Source organism: Staurois parvus, unplaced genomic scaffold (genome assembly GCF_062004578.1).
Source record: "Staurois parvus isolate SC_StPar_1 unplaced genomic scaffold, SC_StPar_1.0 ptg000081l, whole genome shotgun sequence".
NCBI lineage: Eukaryota > Metazoa > Chordata > Amphibia > Anura > Ranidae > Staurois > Staurois parvus.
In genome coordinates this window covers 15,242,340-15,261,224 of record NW_028317877.1, presented here as the reverse complement: position 1 = coordinate 15,261,224, position 18,885 = coordinate 15,242,340, and the positions used below count along the sequence as shown (strand labels likewise).

At 40.6% G+C, this 18,885-nt stretch overlaps 1 protein-coding gene across 1 annotated transcript in view; it reads left to right on the top strand.

Annotated features, from left to right (window-relative positions):
* Nucleotides 1-18,885, top strand: part of ACSS1 (acyl-CoA synthetase short chain family member 1) — a 167,223-nt gene that overhangs the window by 93,186 nt on the left and 55,152 nt on the right. Inside the window, exons 5-7 of the mRNA XM_089669805.1 lie at nt 4,056-4,208; nt 11,393-11,540; nt 15,100-15,237. Of these exons, the coding sequence (XP_089525931.1) occupies nt 4,056-4,208; nt 11,393-11,540; nt 15,100-15,237 (439 nt within the window). The remainder of the gene's footprint in view (nt 1-4,055; nt 4,209-11,392; nt 11,541-15,099; nt 15,238-18,885) is intronic.

Here is an 18,885-nt window from a genome sequence, read left to right as displayed (position 1 = left end):
TTCACCCAGCTGCCTGAGTGAATCCCTGGGCAAGGGGACCCAGAATCTGCCACTTTTAAATCAACAGTCCCAGATGGGGGCTCATCAGGTTTCCCACCAGAATGCCCTCTCCCCTTATCTGGGATTACCAACTCAGTCCTCTCCTGCAAGCTTGTGGGTTGGTGGCTGCCTTCAGGTCTTACACTGGGTTGGCTCCTTCCCTGCTTCCCAGGCTGTCCTCCCTCAGGGGACGATTGAGGCTGAGAGATCCTTCTAGCCCCTTCCCCTATCCTGGACTCCCTCCCAAGCTTCACACAGCATCCTCCTGCTCTCACATCTTCCACCTGACTCTCCCTGCTACTGAGCAGGCTCTATCACTCTTAAGGGCTGTCCTGACCCCATGCCAAGCCTCCTGCTTGGGGATTGGTCAGGACACTTCAAAAGTGCAGAACAGTTCTTCCTCACCCCCGCCCACTGAGTTCTAGAGACTTCTCCAAGTCTTCTAGATCAGTGGGAGGTATCAGAGAGCTGATCTGCAGAGCCTCTCAGCCCTGACCCAAACTTAACCCTCTGACTATCACCCAGGCTGCAGTATATATATATATATATATATATACAGTTGTGTTCAAAATAATAGCAGTCAGACATCACTAACCTGATCAATCACTGTTTTTGGTAGAAATTATAATTCTACATGGCAAATAATTTACTAGCAGGTGTAGTAGAGTAATAGAAATCCAACAGACCCAACCGTCATTACATGCATGCTGCTGATTCTGTGTAATTGAATTACTAATTGAAAGGGGCATGTTCAAAATAATAGCAGTGTGGAGTTCTATTAGTGAGGTCATTCATTCTTTGAAAAACAAGTGGCAATTATTGCCCTTATTTAAGGAAGGAAGGCAGCAAATGTTGTACATGCTCATTACAGTGCATTTCCCTCTGAAATTCTGAGGAAAATGGGTCGTTCCAGACATTGTTCAGAAGAACAGCGTACCTTGATTAAAAAGTTGATTGGAGAGGGGAAAACATATAAAGAAGTGCAGAAAATGATAGGTGGCTCAGCTAAAATGATCGCAAATGCTTTAAAATGGCAACCAAAACCTGAAAGACGCGGAAGAAAGCGAAAAACTACCATTTGAATGGATAGAAGAATAGCCAAAATGGCAAGGACTCAGCCAACAATCAGCTCCAGGAAGATCAAAGAAGGTCTAAAGTTACCTGTGAGTACTGTTACAATTAGAAGACGCCTATGTGAAGCCAAGCTATCTGCAAGAAGCCCCCGCAAAGTCCCACTGCTGAAAAAAAGACATGTGCTGAAAAGGTTACAATTTGCCAAAGAGCACATTGACTGGCCTAAAGAGAAATGGCTCAACATTTTGTGGACTGATGAAAGTAAGATTGTTCTTTTTGGGTCTAGTGGCCCAGCGAAGCATGGTTGCGCAAGCATCATGATATGGGGATGTTTCCCATACTACGGTGTTGGGCCTATTTATCGCATACCAGGGATCATGGATCAGTTTGAATACATCAGAATACTTGAAGAGGTCATGCTGCCTTATGCTGAAGAGGAAATGCCCTTGAAATGGGTGTTCCAACAAGACAACGACCCCAAACACACCAGTAAACGTGCAACATCTTGGTTCCAGACCAACAAGATTGACGTTATGGAGTGGCCAGCCCAATCCCCGGATCTTAATCCAATAGAAAACTTGTGGGGTGACATCAAAAATGCAGTTTCTGAGGCAAAACCAAGAAATAGAGAAGAACTGTGGAATGTAGTCCAATCATCCTGGGCTGGAATACCTGTTCACAGGTGCCAGAAGTTGGTTGACTCCATGCAAGACAGATGTACAGCCGTTCTCAGAAACAATGCTTATACAACTAAATATTCATTAAGTGATTCAAAGGAAAGCAAAATCTTCAAACATTTTTCAGTTTATATAGTGAATGTTTGAGTTTGTAAAGAAGAATACAAACACTGCTATTTTTTTGAACAGTCTAATATTCACTTTTCTTCAATTTTTAAGAGGAACAACACAAATTTGATATATTTTTCTTCATGTTTTGATTTGGAATAGAATGTGTAGTGTTCCCAATGCATTTGTGTTTATGGATATAAAAGGATTTTGAGATTTATTCTCTTTTTTTCAACACGCTGCTATTATTTTGAACACAACTGTATATATACAGTTGCAAGAAAAAGTATGTGAACCCCTTGGGATTACGTGGAGTTTTGCATGAATTGGGCATAAAATGTGCTCTGAACGTCATCTAAGTCACAACAATAGAAGAACACAGTCTGTTGAACATAATACTACACAAATATTAGATGTTGCCATGGTTTAATTGCACATAACATGTAAACATTCACAGTGCAGGAAGGAAAAAGTATGTGAGGCCCTAGCTTAATGACTTCTCCCAGAGCTAAATGGAGCCAGGAGTGAGCCAACCTTGACTCCAATCAGTGTGATGATATTGGATGTGTTGCTGACAGCTCTCCTGCCCTTAAAAAACACACACCTGTTTTGGGTTTACTGGTTTCAAGAAGCACTGTCTGATGTGAACCATGCCTCGCAGAAAAGAGCTCTCAGAAGACCTGCGATCAAGAATTGTTGGCTTGCGTGAAGCTGAAAAGGGTTACAAAAGTATCTCCAAAAGCCTTGATGTTCATGTGTCCACGGTAAGACGGACTGTCTACAAATGGAGAAAGTTTAGCACTGTTGCTACTCTCCCTAGGCGTGGTCGTCCTGTAAAAATTACTGCAAGAGCACAGCGCAGAATGCTACATGAGGTAAAGAAGAATCCCAGAGTGTCAGCTAAAGACCTACAGAAATCTCTGGCACATGCTAACATTTTTGTTGACACATCTACAATAAGGAAAACATTAAACAAGAATGGAGTACATGGGAGGACACCACGGAGGAAGCCATTGCTGTCCAAAAAGAATATTGCAGCACGTTTGAAGTTTGCAAAAGAGCACCTGGATGTTCCACAGCACTACTGGCAGAATATACTGTGGACAGATGAAACCAAGATTGAGTTGTTTGGGAAGAACACACAACACTATGTGTGGAGAAAAAAAGGCACAGCACACCAACATCAAAACCTCATCCCCACTGTGAAACATGGCGGAGGGAGCATCATGGTTTGGGGCTGCTTTGCTGCCTCAGGGCCTGGACGGGTTGTTGTCATTGATGGGAAAATGAATTCCAGAGTTTATCAAGAAGTTTTGCAGGAAAACGTACGACCATCTGTCCGCCAACTGAAGCTCCGCAGAGGATGGATGATGCAACAGGACAATGACCCAAAGCATACAAGTAATTCAACAAAACAATGGCTGCAACAGCACAGAATACGCCTTCTGGAGTGGCCCAGTCAGAGTCCTGACCTCAACCTGATTGAAATGCCGTGGCATGACCTTAAGAGAGCGATTCACACCAGACATCCCAAGAATATTGCTACACTGAACAGTTTTGTGAAGAGGAGTGGTCCAAAATGACTCCAGATCGTTGTGCAGGTCTGATCTGCAACTACAGGAAACGTTTGGTTGAGGTTATTGCTGCCAAAGGAGGGTCAACCAGTTATTAAGTCCAAAGGTTCACATACTTTTTCCTTCCTGCACTGTGAATGTTTACATGTTATGTGAAATTAAACCATGGCAACATCTAATGTTTGTGTAGTATTATGTTCAGCAGACTGTGTTCTTCTATTGTTGTGTCTTAGATGACATTCAGAGCACATTTTATGCCCAATTCATGCAAAACTCCACGTAATCCCAAGGGGTTCACATACTTTTTCTTGCAACTGTATATATATATATATATTTATATATATATATATATATTTAAATATATTTTGAAATATATTGAATATGGCCACAATTGTAGCATTTCAAATATATGGCAAGATATTTGGGAAGAATATTTTTAAAATATATTTCAAATATATTTTTTTCCATATGGGAAAAACTGATGGTACTAATTACAATGTCAAGTTTTGCAGAATTTGCCAGCACCATGAAAGGATATAGCATGTGAGCAAATATATGAACATTGTCTTGCTTTGATTTGCAGGAGATGGCTAGAGCAGATCCCATCTGCCCTCCCGAAACCATGAACAGCGAAGACATGCTATTCATGCTGTACACCTCGGGTAGTACAGGGAAGCCAAAGGGCATTGTGCACACACAAGCTGGCTACCTTCTCTATGCTTCCCTGACACATAAGGTATGTGATGGGCATAATGCATATCAATGTGAATATTGTAAACAATATGGAAATGTAAAAAACATAGAAAATATCACTTCTTCATTTTAACAGCATGCCTACATTATGCTGGAACTTCCTCCTTTGCCTTTGTGTGGGGTTGAGCCATTCTAACCACAAACACAGGCAAAATGTTCAAAAACATGTCAATTGGAATTACGCTTGCACAGAATGTGAAATATCCTATATTTTATGTACATTCAATATTTGCAAACTGGTGTTCAGTCTACCCAAACCTGCTATTTAAGACCTTTGTAGATCCTAGATGGTTAAAGATGAACTCCAGACAAAAAGGTAAATGTATCATTGAAATACATACAAAGGGGTTGTTTTACCTATATTTTTGTTCATCCAGTCCTGACTTTTATACAACCTCCTCACATAACACAATCATGGTGGTGACCTGACTTTTCTCTTGTAGGTTTTAAAGAAGCCATACATGTATACATGCATTTTTGTCTTTTTTATTATTTTGTAAACTTTATTATTATTTGTTCTTCCCTTGGTGGTGAACTCACTTTTCTCTACCTCTGTTAAATAATAACCCAGCTTGGTCACCTCCCCACCTTGATCCGCTAATAGACAGTAAGGTGTAGCTAAAGAGACTGATGAAGTTACGCCTCTCTCTTCTGCTGTCATTGTGTTGTTTGTCAGCTAATGTGCATGAAGAACACCTAATTGGCTCCTGGTGTGCCCCTCCCCTCTCATAGTTTGCGTGATTCTTAACCACTTGCCCTCCAGAGGATTTGCCCTCTTTCTTCACCAGGCTATTTTTACGATGTGGCACTGCGTTACTTTAACTGACAATTGCGCGGTCATGCAATGCTGAAACCAAATGAAATTTATGTTCTTTTCCCCCACAAATAGAGTTTTCTTTTGGTGCTATTTGATCGCCTGTGCGTTTTTTATTTTTTGCGATATAAACAAAAAAACCCGACAATTTTGAGAAAAAAGCAATATTTTTTACTTTTTTGCTATAAAACATATCCAGTAAAAAAATTTAAAAATCAAATTTCTTCGTAAATTTAGGCCAAAATGTATTCTGCTACATGTCTTTGCTAAAAAAAAAATCCCAATACGTGTAAATTAATTGGTTTAACGCGAAAGTTATAGCGTTTACAAATGGCGGTATATATATACTGGCATTTTAAAAAAAATGTTTTCTACTAGCAATAGCGGCGATCAATCAGTGACTTATAGCGGGACTGCGGCTGGCATTCTGACACTGGGGGGAACTGATTTGGTGTCACTGACATTCCCAGTGACACCAATACAGTGATCAGTGCTAATAAAAAGCACTGACACTGTACTAATGGCACTGGGCAGGAAGGGGTTAACATCTGGGGTGATCAAAGGGTTAACTGTGTGCTGTTTCACTATGGGGGCTGTGTGTGTGTTTCACTATAAACACACTGCTTTGTATGGCTCTGCTATGTAGAGTCATACAAACCAGTGTGCAGGAGCTGACAGGGGAGAGATCTGTATTGTATATACACAGGTCTCTCTCCTGACGGAGATACTTGGCGATCAACGGGTGCTGGCGAGTAATCACCGGCCAGGACCCAGTGATTGACAGCCGAGGCTGCGAATGGCGTATATATGTGATTTTGTGCACCCGTGCCTCCCTGTAGCAGTATTTCTGCGGAAGTGGTTAACAGAGGATTACAAGAGACTGAAATCACATCAACTGCAGGCTGCTGGAAACACCCCCCACCAAGCCAATACACAAACACATACATCCCATAATAGTTTGCTCACAAGCAAGACACAAGCAAGACACACAATAGAACAATGGAACCACATGACAGTAAACAATGAACAACTCCCACACCAATATTAGAACATTTCACCCTGTACCCCTAACAAGCACAGGGTGACTTACACATAATAGGGATATGGGGAGCTGAGACAGGGGTCTCCCCACCCCTCCAAAGGAGGCTGTGTTACATGGGCCCCCCACCCAAAGTGACTCCTGCCACAGTTCAACTTTATAAAAAAAACTGCCTGTGCAGGTAGGGGGTGTTTGTAGATAAAAAACAATCTGCATAGCTCTGACTAAAGTGAACTAGAAAAGCTACAATTTCTGGGGAAATTGTGTGAAGTGTTCTTGCCTCCACCAACAGTTTACAACTGGAGTGGGCTGAGTAACTGGGTGGAGTGGCTTTTCACTCTGCTGCCTGCTCACACACCTGGGTTCCTATGGCAACTCACTCTACAGCAGAGAAGAGCGGTTAAAAACAAACTGCTCCAACTTGCTCACTTCACTGGCGGTTGCCATCTTCAGATGGTTGTAGTTTAAAAATTATAAATCCTACACCGAAGAGCTTTATATTGTGAGAATCAAAAGACCCAGACCTACATTTTGATGTATAGTTGAGGTGGCTAAAATGGAGTTTCAATGAATGTCAATGGGTGGCGTGAGTTGCAATCAAATGGTCATATTGTGAAAAATATTAGGACTATGGCTTAGCCATGGACATTTTTAGTGGCAGCAGGGATAGCTGAACGTTTTGATATAAGATGTGTGTAGGTGGGCTTGAAAATGAGGGAGTGATGGCAGTTTAGAAATCATGTCCTGATTTTTCAGCTCCCACTCTAGTTTTGAATATTCCGCCATTCATTCCTATGGGACCAATTTCACCACATAAACGCCAATATTTTGTGAACCATTCGGCGAAACGTTCCACAAAGTAATAGCACACCAATCGGGAACAATTCACACGTTTCGGTATATTACTGTCTATGTAGTAAAAACTGTGGGAGGAGTTAGGGTGGTAAATTTTGGCTATAATAATAAGAATATATATGTGAGATAACAGTAAGTGGTCTTGCCATGCAAGAACACTTAATAATGCCCTTTGTATAGATGTAGGCCATTTACATACCTACTGAAACAGCAACAAAACCTCCTGCGCACAGAGACCCAAGTCAGAATTCAGTGGGTTGAACCATATATGACCATTCATCCAGTGGCCGATCAAAGGTCTAACACAAGGCTGGGGAAGCCCAATATCAGCTCTAAAAGAGAACAAAAACAAAAGCGCACCAACCTTGCGCATTACCTCAGTGAGTAAAGGGTGAATTTATTGAATTCAGCTTTAAGGAAGAAGGGATCACTCTTCGAAACGCATCAGCTTCATCCAGAGAGTCTGTCCTCTCGATGGGACCAGCACGTGTCTGCTATCCCAGTGCGCTGATGTTGGATTTTATATGCTTTTAATATTGCTACTTTTGTGATTATATATCTCAATTCAATAAATTCACCCTTTACTCACTGAGGTGCGCTTTTGTTTTTGTTCTTTGTTACATACCTACTGAAAACTTCTAGGATGTTTCTAAGACATTGGTAAGTGATGCGTAGTCATTACTGCTCAAGTCCATCATCATAACAGTGAGCTTTCCCTCTGATAAACCACCCTCACATGCTCCTTCTCTCCCTTGGTGCAGTAGCATTGAACTCGGCATTTGAGAGTTCACTCCTGTGATGGAGGAGGTGAGCAGTAACAACTAGGCCTCACTTAGCAATGTCTTAGTAACAGCCTGCAAATATTTCTGTCAGGTTTCGGTAGGTAAGTAAATGGCCTACACCAGTGGTCGGCAAGCCGCGGCTCGCGAGCCACATGCGGCTCTTTACCCAGTCTAATGCGGCTCTTCTGTGTGCCGGGCGCCTGCTCCCCTCCCTCCTCTCGGTCGGCCGCTCCCCTGCCTCCTCTCGGTTGGCAGCCCCAAAAGTCCGCGCGGACCTTTTAATCCGGCCTGCGGATGTGGCTGTCAGGATGTGTGTAGGCGGGGCAGCGTGCCGAACGTGAGGGGAGGGGAGCTAGGCTCCTCTCACAGTCCGCCCTGAAGACCCGAACGGCGCGGGAAGACAGCGAGAGGAACGCAAAAGGTAAGTGAATTGACACGGGGGACTTGGCTTACTAGAAGGGGGGGGGGGAATAGTACTGTGGGGGATGAAATACTATATGAGGGATGAATTACTTTATGAGGGATGAAATACTATATGGGGGGATGAAATACTATATGGGGGGATGAAATACTATATGAGGGATGAAATACTATATGAGGGATGAATTACTATATGAGGGATGAATTACTATATGAGGGATGAAATACTATATGGGGGGATGAAATACTATATGGGGGGATGAAATACTATATGAGGGATGAATTACTATATGAGGGATGAAATACTATATGGGGGGATGAAATACTATATGAGGGATGAAATACTATATGGGGGATGAATTACTATATGAGGGATGAATTACTTTATGAGGGATGAAATACTATATGGGGGGATGAAATACTATATGAGGGATGAAATACTATATGAGGGATGAATTACTATATGATGGATGAAATACTATATGAGGGGATGAAATACTATATGGGGGGATGAAATACTATATGGGGGATGAAATACTATATGAGGGATGAAATACTATATGAGGGATGAAATACTATATGAGGGATGAATTACTATATGAGGGATGAAATACTATATGGGGGGATGAAATACTATATGGGGGGATGAAATACTATATGAGGGATGAATTACTATATGAGGGATGAAATACTATATGGGGGGATGAAATACTATATGGGGGGATGAAATACTATATGAGGGATGAATTACTATATGAGGGATGAAATACTATATGGGGGGATGAAATACTATATGAGGGATGAATTACTATATGAGGGATGAAATACTATATGGGGGGATGAAATACTATATGAGGGATGAAATACTATATGGGGGGATGAAATACTATATGAGGGATGAAATACTATATGGGGGGATGAAATACTATATGAGGGATGAAATACTATATGAGGGATGAATTACTATATGGGGGATGAAATACTATATGAGGGATGAAATACTATATGAGGGATGAAATACTATATGGGGGATGAAATACTATATGGGGGATGAAATACTATACGGGGGATGAAATACTATACGAGGGATGAAATACTATACGGGGGATGAATTGCTATGGGGGATGAATTACTATATGGGGGATGAATTACTATGGGGGATGAATTACTATATGGGGGATGAATTACTATATGGGGGATGAATTACTATATGGGGGATGAATTACTATGGGGGATGAATTACTATGGGGGATGAATTACACTATGGGGGATGAATTACACTATGGGGGATGAATTACTATATGGGGGATGAATTACTATGGGGGATGAATTACTATATGGGAGATGTATTTTCAGTTTTAAAAATGTGGCTCTCAAAATAAATTTCAATCATGGTTTTGGCGAGATTTGGCTCAGTTGAAAAAAAAGGTTGCCCACCACTGGCCTACACTATAGAAAAAGCAATATTCAATATTCAATAAAGAGCTTCACAGTTTCTTTATTTTAGCTACAGACACCCCTTATCTGCGTAGGCGGCTTTTTGGTAAAGGTGAACTAATCCTTTAATGACTTCTCATAAAATACATAATTGTATTCATTTGTGTTTTTTTATATCTTCTTTGAGTTCAGTATATTTCTTATATTTCAATGAGGAGAGCTCTGCAATTGAATTCCTAGTTCTGCATACCTGTTGTGGATGTTAGGATGGGTTTCAACTCTGCCTGATAGATTTTTACTTTATTTTATATTATTGAGAATGTAATAGAAAGAGCTGAAACGCAAAGATGGGTGCAAACATGGAAAACTCCCAGGTGAACCAGTAAAGGAGTTAGAAATATACTGGGGAGATTTCCAATACATGGGGGCTGACTTGACACACCAGGTTCCATCTGTTGTAACAAAAGATTGCTGTGGATGGACTTTATTAACTACTTTCTGTCCAGCCCATGCACATAAACGGCCTGGTGGTAGCAGTGCCGAAGCAGGTTGCCGTTTATAAACGGCCTCCGCATTCACTGCCTGTGCATGCTCCCTGGGAGCGCGCGGTACCGCAAACACCAATCGCTGTATGGGACCTCTGTGGTCCTGATCATGTGATCACTGATTGGCCAATCAGCAATCACATGAATAGTAGTGAACAAGATGTCCCTTCCTGACATCATTGCTTACTATGTGTGAAATCTGTGAATGATCACAGAGGTCAATGGTACAAGGCTATTCAAAACAGCCTTGTACCATGTGACAAGCTGTGACCAATCACAGCTCTCACAGTATTTCTCAATGGCTGCAAGAATGCAGCCAGAGAGAAGGAGAAATGATTGTTTTTACAGCCTTTATGAGTTTGTAAAAAAAGAAAAGAAAAAATCATCACCCCCCACAAGTAGTACAGTATCAGTATGGTGACACTGTACTGCTAGAGTGATGGTATGTAAAAAAAAAAAAAACATAAATAATAATATAAACAAATAAAATAAAAATTAAAAAAAAATTATAACTTTTGGTTATAAACTAATTTGGGTTATTTTTTTTACTAAAAAGATAGCTGAATACATTTTGGCCAAGATTTATGAAGAAAGATTATTTATTTGCAAAATTTTATAAGAAAACACTTTTTTTTTTTTAAATGTTTGGACTTTTTCATTTATATAGCAAAAAAAAATAAAAATCCCAGTAGTAAATAAATACCACCAAAATAAAGTTTTATCTGTCTCAAAAAATGCTAAACAATTCATATGGGTACAGTGTTGCATGACCACGCAATTGTCATTCAAAGTGTATTGGCATTGAAAGCTGAACATTGGCCTGGACTGAAAGGGGGTGAAAGTGTCCGCACTTGAAGTGGTTAAATTAGTAGTCCTTTCACAAAGAGGAGTAGCTGACCAGACAGAGCTGTTCCTCTATGTGATTATACCAGGAAGTCTGTTGTATGCAATAAAATATTTCCAGGCATATTTGCTACTTCATCCCTGAAAGAACAGAAATATGTAAATAATCTGCCATATTTAGTTTAGTTCAAATCCACACATATGATCATTCAGTTTTTGTTGGATGCTGGTGGGTTAACTGACATGACAATTTTTTTTATTATCTCTTGGTGAGAAATTATATTTAAAGTCCTGGTGTGGCCATTATGAAGATCTATCACTCTCATTTTGGGGGTTTTTGATTTATATTAGATTAATAAGAATACATATATACTGTATCTGTGCTTTTTTTAGTTACTTTGTAAAGTTTCTTATTATTTTTTTTCTTCCCAGTACGTGTTTGATTACAGTCAAGGAGATGTGTTTGGCTGTGTAGCTGACATTGGCTGGATAACAGGGCACAGTTATGTTGTGTATGGACCCCTCTGTAATGGGGCCACCAGTGTGCTATTTGAGAGCACTCCAACTTATCCAAATCCAGGTAACCATTTTTGGCATTGTACTTTATTTGTATCTGATGAAAGGTCATTTCACCCTGGCTTCTCATTTGTCTGATAAAAAAGCATGAGCAAATGAATGCTGAAACTCCTGTGCTGGACAATGAGCTGCACAGTCAGTAACCCCACATTGAGTGCTTTTTAGGAATGGAAGCCTTGCTGCCCTCTACGGTCCAGGGAAATCTAAAGGAGCTGTGTGCAAAGAAACACACAGAGGGCGCACAGGCCTAGTGCATTACCTTCTAAAAATTAGATTTATTGAATAAAAAATAGTATACTCACAAAAGAATTAAAGGCACATCACAAAAAAAACAGGTCCAATCTCCCTAGATGATGGTTGTTGGGGGACTGTAGGCCTCTACATTTTTGACGCGTTTCGAGACAGAACCTCTTCCTCAGGTTAGTATAATACTTTTTATTCAATAAATCTCATTTCTAGAAGGTAATACACTAGGTCCGTGCGCCCTCTATTTGTTTTAATGTACACTTCTCATATGTCTGCCTGACAAAATTGGGGGAAGGGTTTTATTTTTTATTAAAGTCTAACTCCAGATGGGTAAGTGTTAAAGCCACTGTCATGATTTTAATGTTGTCTATGACCCCCAGTAAAGAGATGTACTGTATTCTTATTTCTTGGGTGGGGCATAAAATAAAGAAAAATGTTTGTTTTTTTTAAATATTTTAATTCAAATTTTCACATTACTCCAAAAGAGAAAAATAATGTCATTTAGTGAAATACATAAGCAATACAGAATATAGAAGTTAAGAGTCGTATCATACCATAACAATCATAACTGACTAGAGAAGCGATGACCAATATAAACAGATGCATCCCATAACTTGGGGGATGAGCATATAGTTAGAGGAGATACTCAAAAGCGTGGATGATAGGGGTGTTTCTCCCTAGCACCATGGTCATAATAGTAAGGAGAATATCAAAACATATGATCTCTTAGATTGTATTGTCAATGTACTGTCTGCCCTGTTGTAAAGAGCTGCATAAACTGTTGGCACTATATAGATACTGTATAATAAAAATAATGATCTTGGGCAGGGAATACATGCCGAGTTGCAAATAACTACTACTACTACTAACAATAATAATCTTATAGCCTACAGCAGGGGTGGCAAACTGGCCACCCTCCAGCTGTTGCGAAACTACAAGACCCATCGTGCCTCTGCCTTTCAGAGTAATGCTTGTAACTGTTAATCTTGCAATGCCTGATGGGACTTGTAGTTTGGCAACAGTTGGAGGGCTGCCAGTTTGACACCTGTGGCCTACAGGGTCTGCATAAAGTCATATGAATAGTGAATGCAAAAGATACAGGAAGTGATAATAGGATGATACTATGGCAGGTAGAGGATGGGTGTATTTAACACCCCGCTCGGGCAGGGGGGTTCATTGCTCAGAGTGGGGGCAGAATCTGGTATTTTGAGTTTGCCCAAAGTTGCCTTGGCGTACCAGGCCATGAATTGGAAAATGGTCATAATGTGGGGTATTTCAGTCATTGAGAAAGAATGTTCTCAATGAAGACTCTGCAGCGAGTAAAAAAGTGTTTGGTGGGTCCAAAATTTTGAAGCATGGTGCCCAATTTTTCCAGATATAGGAGCATTTTCAGCTCCTGGTTGACCAAGGAGATTGATGGACTGTGAGGAGATATCCAGACCTTGAGAAGGGCCCAGTAAGATGTTGCATATTTGAGCATTGTAGTTTTTCGCCATTTCGCATGTGCAGGAAATTTTAAGCTTGAGATATTTGGTAGATATTTAGTCAACACAGTCTCATATTTTGCAAAAACATTAGAGACTATTTTGTGTGTGTGCACTAATTTTATTTTTAGTGTATATTTTGCTTAAAATAAAGCTCTGAAAAACAGTTTGCGGAAGTTTTGTGCAACATAAAAATTTGCAACTACTAAATTTTTTTTCTACAGGCTTTCAAAATATATAATGTTTTGAGGTTTTATGTCATTTTCCGTTGTGATCGCTGTACATGGTAAAAAAAATGCATGGGTGCACAGCACAAGTAGTATATTACATGTATCCAAGGAACGAGGAGGCATGCACGGGACTTTAATAGGAGCCACGAAATGTGAAACCCCATTCTCACTGACCCTTCTTTGTGTGGCGAGGCATACAAATCCTGGCATTTTCTGGTTACTGTCGAGCCACACATGCCACATACAGCTGCCAACACAAATAAATAGCTGTACACCGCCATGCTCAGACTAACATCAATGGCTTCTGCATTGGCGTTCACCCACACATGTGGGTACAGCACTTCTCTTTCTTAATGGGCAACTCTTCGAGAAACCTCTTCTCTGATTACCATCATTGTAATCTTGTGATCTGGTCCCAGGTGTCTGTGGATCTCTATGAGCTGTCAGGAGCCACTCAACATGCGAGAAAGACAAAATGGAATGGAGCACAGTGGCTAAGTGGTTAGCACATCAGCCTGGCAGCACTAAAGTTGCCAGTTTGAATAACAACGTGGAGTTTACATGTTCTCCCTGTGCCTGCGTGGGTTTCCTCCCAAAGACATGCTGGTAGGGTAATTGGCTCTTGTCTAAATTGTCGCTAGTATATGAATGTTAACGAATTTAGATTGTAAGCTCCTTGAGGGCAAGGACTGATGTGAATGTACAATATACAGTATGTAAAACGCTGTGTAAACTGAATGCTATATAAGTACCTACACAGCACAGCCATCCACAGCAGTGTGATTACAGTGAAGAACACACCCTCCCTCCCCCTAGTAAAACACTCCCTACACACATGTTAACCCGTTCCTGCCCAGTACCATTAGTACAGTGTCAGTCTTTTTTTAGCACTGATCACTGTGTTGGTGTCACTGGAGATGTCAGTGAAACCAAGTCAGTTCCCCCCAGTGTCAGAATGTCCGCCGCAGTCCCACTAGAAGTTGCTGATTGCCGCCATTACTAGTAAAATATATATACCGCCATTTGTAAACGCTATAAATTTCACATAAACCAATTAATTTACATGTATTGGGATTTTTTTTAGCAAAAACAAGTAGCAGTAGTAAATTTATGACGAAATTTGATTTATTACATTTTTTTACTGGACATGTTTAATAGCAAAAAGTAAAAAATATAGTTATTTTCTCAAAATTGTCTTTTTTTTGTTTATAGTGCAAAAAATAAAAAACGCACAGCTGAGCAAATATCACAGAAAGAAACTCAATTCGTGGGAAAAAAGGACGTAAATGTAATTTGACTGCACCACTGCACAACCGCGCAATTGTCAGTCAAAGTAACGCAGTGCCGTAATGCAAAAAATTGCCTGGTTAGGAAGGGGGGTAAATCTTCAGGAGGGCAAGTGGTTAAATGCCAGAATTCACCGTATGTTTTATAAATACATTAGTGACAACAACTAGACCTGTGATCTTTTATGGTTACTCCTTTTTTTTAAAACATTTGACTTTACTATAGAAGTGAAATAGTTTTGTTTGGAAGCCAAGTTGTCACGAGTAGTGCAATTTAACCAGTGTGCTATATAAATCGTGTGATTGTTATTGTTTAGGGCGGTACTGGGAAACGGTGGAAAGGTTGAAGATTAATCAGTTTTATACAGCACCAACAGCTATACGTCTTCTGCTGAAATATGGAGATGAGTGGGTGAAGAAATATAACAGGTCATCTCTGAAAATGTTGGGATCAGGTATGTAGAGGATAACAGTAAAATGACATAATAGCAATGTGATAACATAATTGCAGTAAGATCAAAAAAAGGAGTAAGTCACAGTTACCCATATCCAGTAGAAGATCAATATTGATCTGAAACAAGCTGCCATCCAGAGATCACTGATGCAATCCTCAGTAAAGTTGAACTCCAGGTATAATCTTTGTTGTATCCTCACTTTGGTCCAGTTATGTACAGTATATCTCATACCTAAGGGTACTTTCACATGGGCATTCCATTTTTTTCATCAGTTGAGTCCCGTTTTTTCAAAGAAAGAACGGATCAGTTTACATCACTTTTTGATCAGTTTACATCTGTTTTTTCATCAGTTTACATCAGTTTTTCATCAGTTTACATCACTTTATGATCAGTTTACATCTGTTTTGTCATCAATTTTTCATCAGTTTACATCACTTTTTGATCAGTTTATGTCTGTTTTGTCATCAGTTTACATCAGTTTTTCATCAGTTTACATCAGTTTTTTCATAAGTTTACATCAGTATTTTCATCAGTTTCTTGTCAGTTTCTCCTTATTTTCTCAACAGTTTCTCATCAGTTTTTACATCAGTTTTTACATCCTATACCAATGCAAAAACAAATGCAAAAACGGACTGTATGTCTGTTTACATCCATTTTTTTTAATGGAAGAAAAATAGGATTTTCTTTCATTCAAAAAAACGGATGTTAACGGATGCGGACATTAACAGATGTAAACAGATGATTATCCAATTACATCCGCTAGAAATACATGGGTGTCCGTTCTTCATCCGTAAATGGAGAGATGAAAAACAAACATATGGAACGCCCGTGTGAAAGCACCCTAAGCCCCGGTTCACGTATATACGGCCGTGCAGGCTGCGTTTGGCGCGGGCACGAGAGCCCATTCATTTGTATGGACTCCCATGCCCCGTGACACGCAGGGAAGAAGTCCCTGTACTTCTTCTGAAAATGCAGCCCACACGGGAACCTCGGTTCCCAGTACGGTTGCGTTTTCCAGTGCCGGCTTCGTGCTGTTAGAACTAATGGCGCCCGCCCGCGGGTCCGCATTCCTCTGTGTGGGTGGACGGCTGCACGGATTTTCATGCGGATCCGCAGCGCCGCCACCCGCATGGATGTGAATCTTCACTAAGGGGCCTTCACTAAGGGGAAGCTGACTACAGTGATAGTTGCTATCTTGTCCTTGTCCAATTAGAAAATGCCTTGTATACATTGAAAAATACAAGGCACTCTGCGAATGGTGCCACTGCTCAGCAAGTGATCCACCCTGTGGTCAGGTGCAGAGTGGAATCTGAAAAATAGCAGAGCTAACAGAGATTGTCAGCTTCACCAGGTACCCCTCAGGTATGAGATATGCATGCTTTTATTGGCCAAAGCTGGACCAATGCAAGTATGCAATAAAGATTATACCTGGAGCTCAGCGTTTAAACTGGACGTTTATAGAGCTGCTGTTTTTGGCTTTTGACATTTTTTTCTACAGCCAGTAAATTCCCCAGCATGTTATCCAATGTGTTCATGCACACATAGGCTTTAATCAGCATCTTTTGGCAGGGGAGGTTTTTGGCTGGAAAAACAACCCAGAACTAGTGGGTTTCTAGAGGAGTTTTTTAGCTGTAAAAATGCTCTAACGCTGAAAAATGCAGCAAAACGCGGTAAAATGCAGCAAATCGGCGTTTTTGGGGCTTTTTCTTTTTAGCAAAAATTTTTTTTATGTGTAGGAATAAAAAGTGGAAAAATGCAGCTAAACACTAATGCAAAAAACACTGAAAAATTTGTGTTTTCAACTTTACACAGCTATTGCTACCAGCGTTATTAAAACGTCCAGTTTGAATGGAGCCTTATGCCTAATGTAATCATGAAGGAGTGAGCTGGCAAACTCCCCTACTTGCTTGCATGTAGCTTATAGAAAAAATTTGCTGCCCCCATTTGCCTACTACATTAGGCAGCAGTATACATGGCTGAGGTGCAGAGATAGAGACAGGGCTGGAAGATATGCATTGTAGCAATATTGCTACCATGTTTTCTAATTTGTGCTTTTTATGTGTAGATAGAGTATCCCTTAATCTGTACGTCTATTACCGTGCAAGCCTAAAAATTGTTTAATTCAACCCCTTATTCACCTTTGGTTTTCCCTAATTAGGTCTAATCAACTCCTTCTTCCCCTTCTTCCCTTGCTATCTTTCTTTTCGCCTTTGTAATGTAAATATTTCCATTTTTATTCTTATTTTCTGTTAGATTTTTTTTTAGCAGCACAAATGGAAAAACTCATTCATTTTCTTTGTAAAGAAATGTACTATGCTTTGTACAGAAGTCATTGTAACATGGGTGAATTGCAGAAAAAAATGCACTCTCTTTATACCTAAGTGGATACCACAGGTCAGTTTGGGTGAAAAAAATATCTTGTATGTCTTTATAAAATGTAGAATAAATAATCATTTTTGAAAGATGATACTCTAATGTGATCAGTAGCCTAAGTACTGACAAATTTATTGCCAGATTGGAAGGCCCATAGAAAAATTATATAAAATGTCTTTGGTCCATTAGGAGTTTATAGGTAAGGGATTAGAAGTGGTTAAATGGTGTGTGCATTTAAATATGGACTTTAGCAGGAATGGGGTTGTAGAGGAATCCACTAATTAGGCTCTACTGTAAACACTTGTGCAGACAGGGAACATACTGGCAGGAGGAGAGTGCAGAATGGAAGAGTAGGTGATTTATCAGTTTGCACTATGAAGAAGACACAACATGAAGTTGGACAAAAAGTGATTTTAAACTGCGTTGGAGGTTCTTTACAGTCAGAGCAGTAGAGGTGTGGAACTTCCTTCCACAGTTGGTGGCTTCATTAAACTCCGTGACATGTGTAGCACTAGCCCCTTAGAGCTACCTCTGTGACCAAGCCCCGGTTGGCGGGGTGATATGCATCAGAAGGCAAGGCTAGAAAGGCGGCTGAGGCCATTCCTCAACATTGGACTCCTGGGGTCAGTTGAGCAGCGTCCATCCCTTCACTTGTATTGGCTGACACTGGAATTGCTCAGACTCATGCTCCCCTCTTCTCACTTGCCAGTGGGGTGATCCTTTTCCTTTCATCCATAGCTTGGAGCGGTGCCATAAGGTATACTTTTCACTACCCCCTTAGGAGTTGCAAAGAGATTTTGGGTCCCCCTACAGTCCTGCACTGCCAGGCAACACGCATCTTTACACAGGCTTGCATCCAGAGTCAGAGGTCAGTCCTTGAGCTTGTTTTTTGGTTATTTTTATTAGAGAATTTGAACTGGGATAGGGTTAGGGGTGTACAGGATGCCCAAGGGAACTGATGAACTGAGGACAACTTCCTGGAACTATTAAAAAGCCTCCACACATTGCACAGTCTATGTTGCAGAGCTAGCCAGCGTCTCCTAATGTACCACCCAAGACCCTAGATGAACTCCTCTTTCTTCTTCCAGCAATCTGGAGGTATCCCTGAGCAGGGGATCTGGTGCCTGTTGCTTTAAGAAATGAGCAGTCCAATATAGGTGACAAATCTGGTTTTACACCAGAGTGCGCCTTTCCCTATCCACCCAGGGGGTGCAGGGGTACTCACTCAGATCCTCTCCTGTACCGCTCATGGGTCGGTGGCTGCTACCAGGCCTT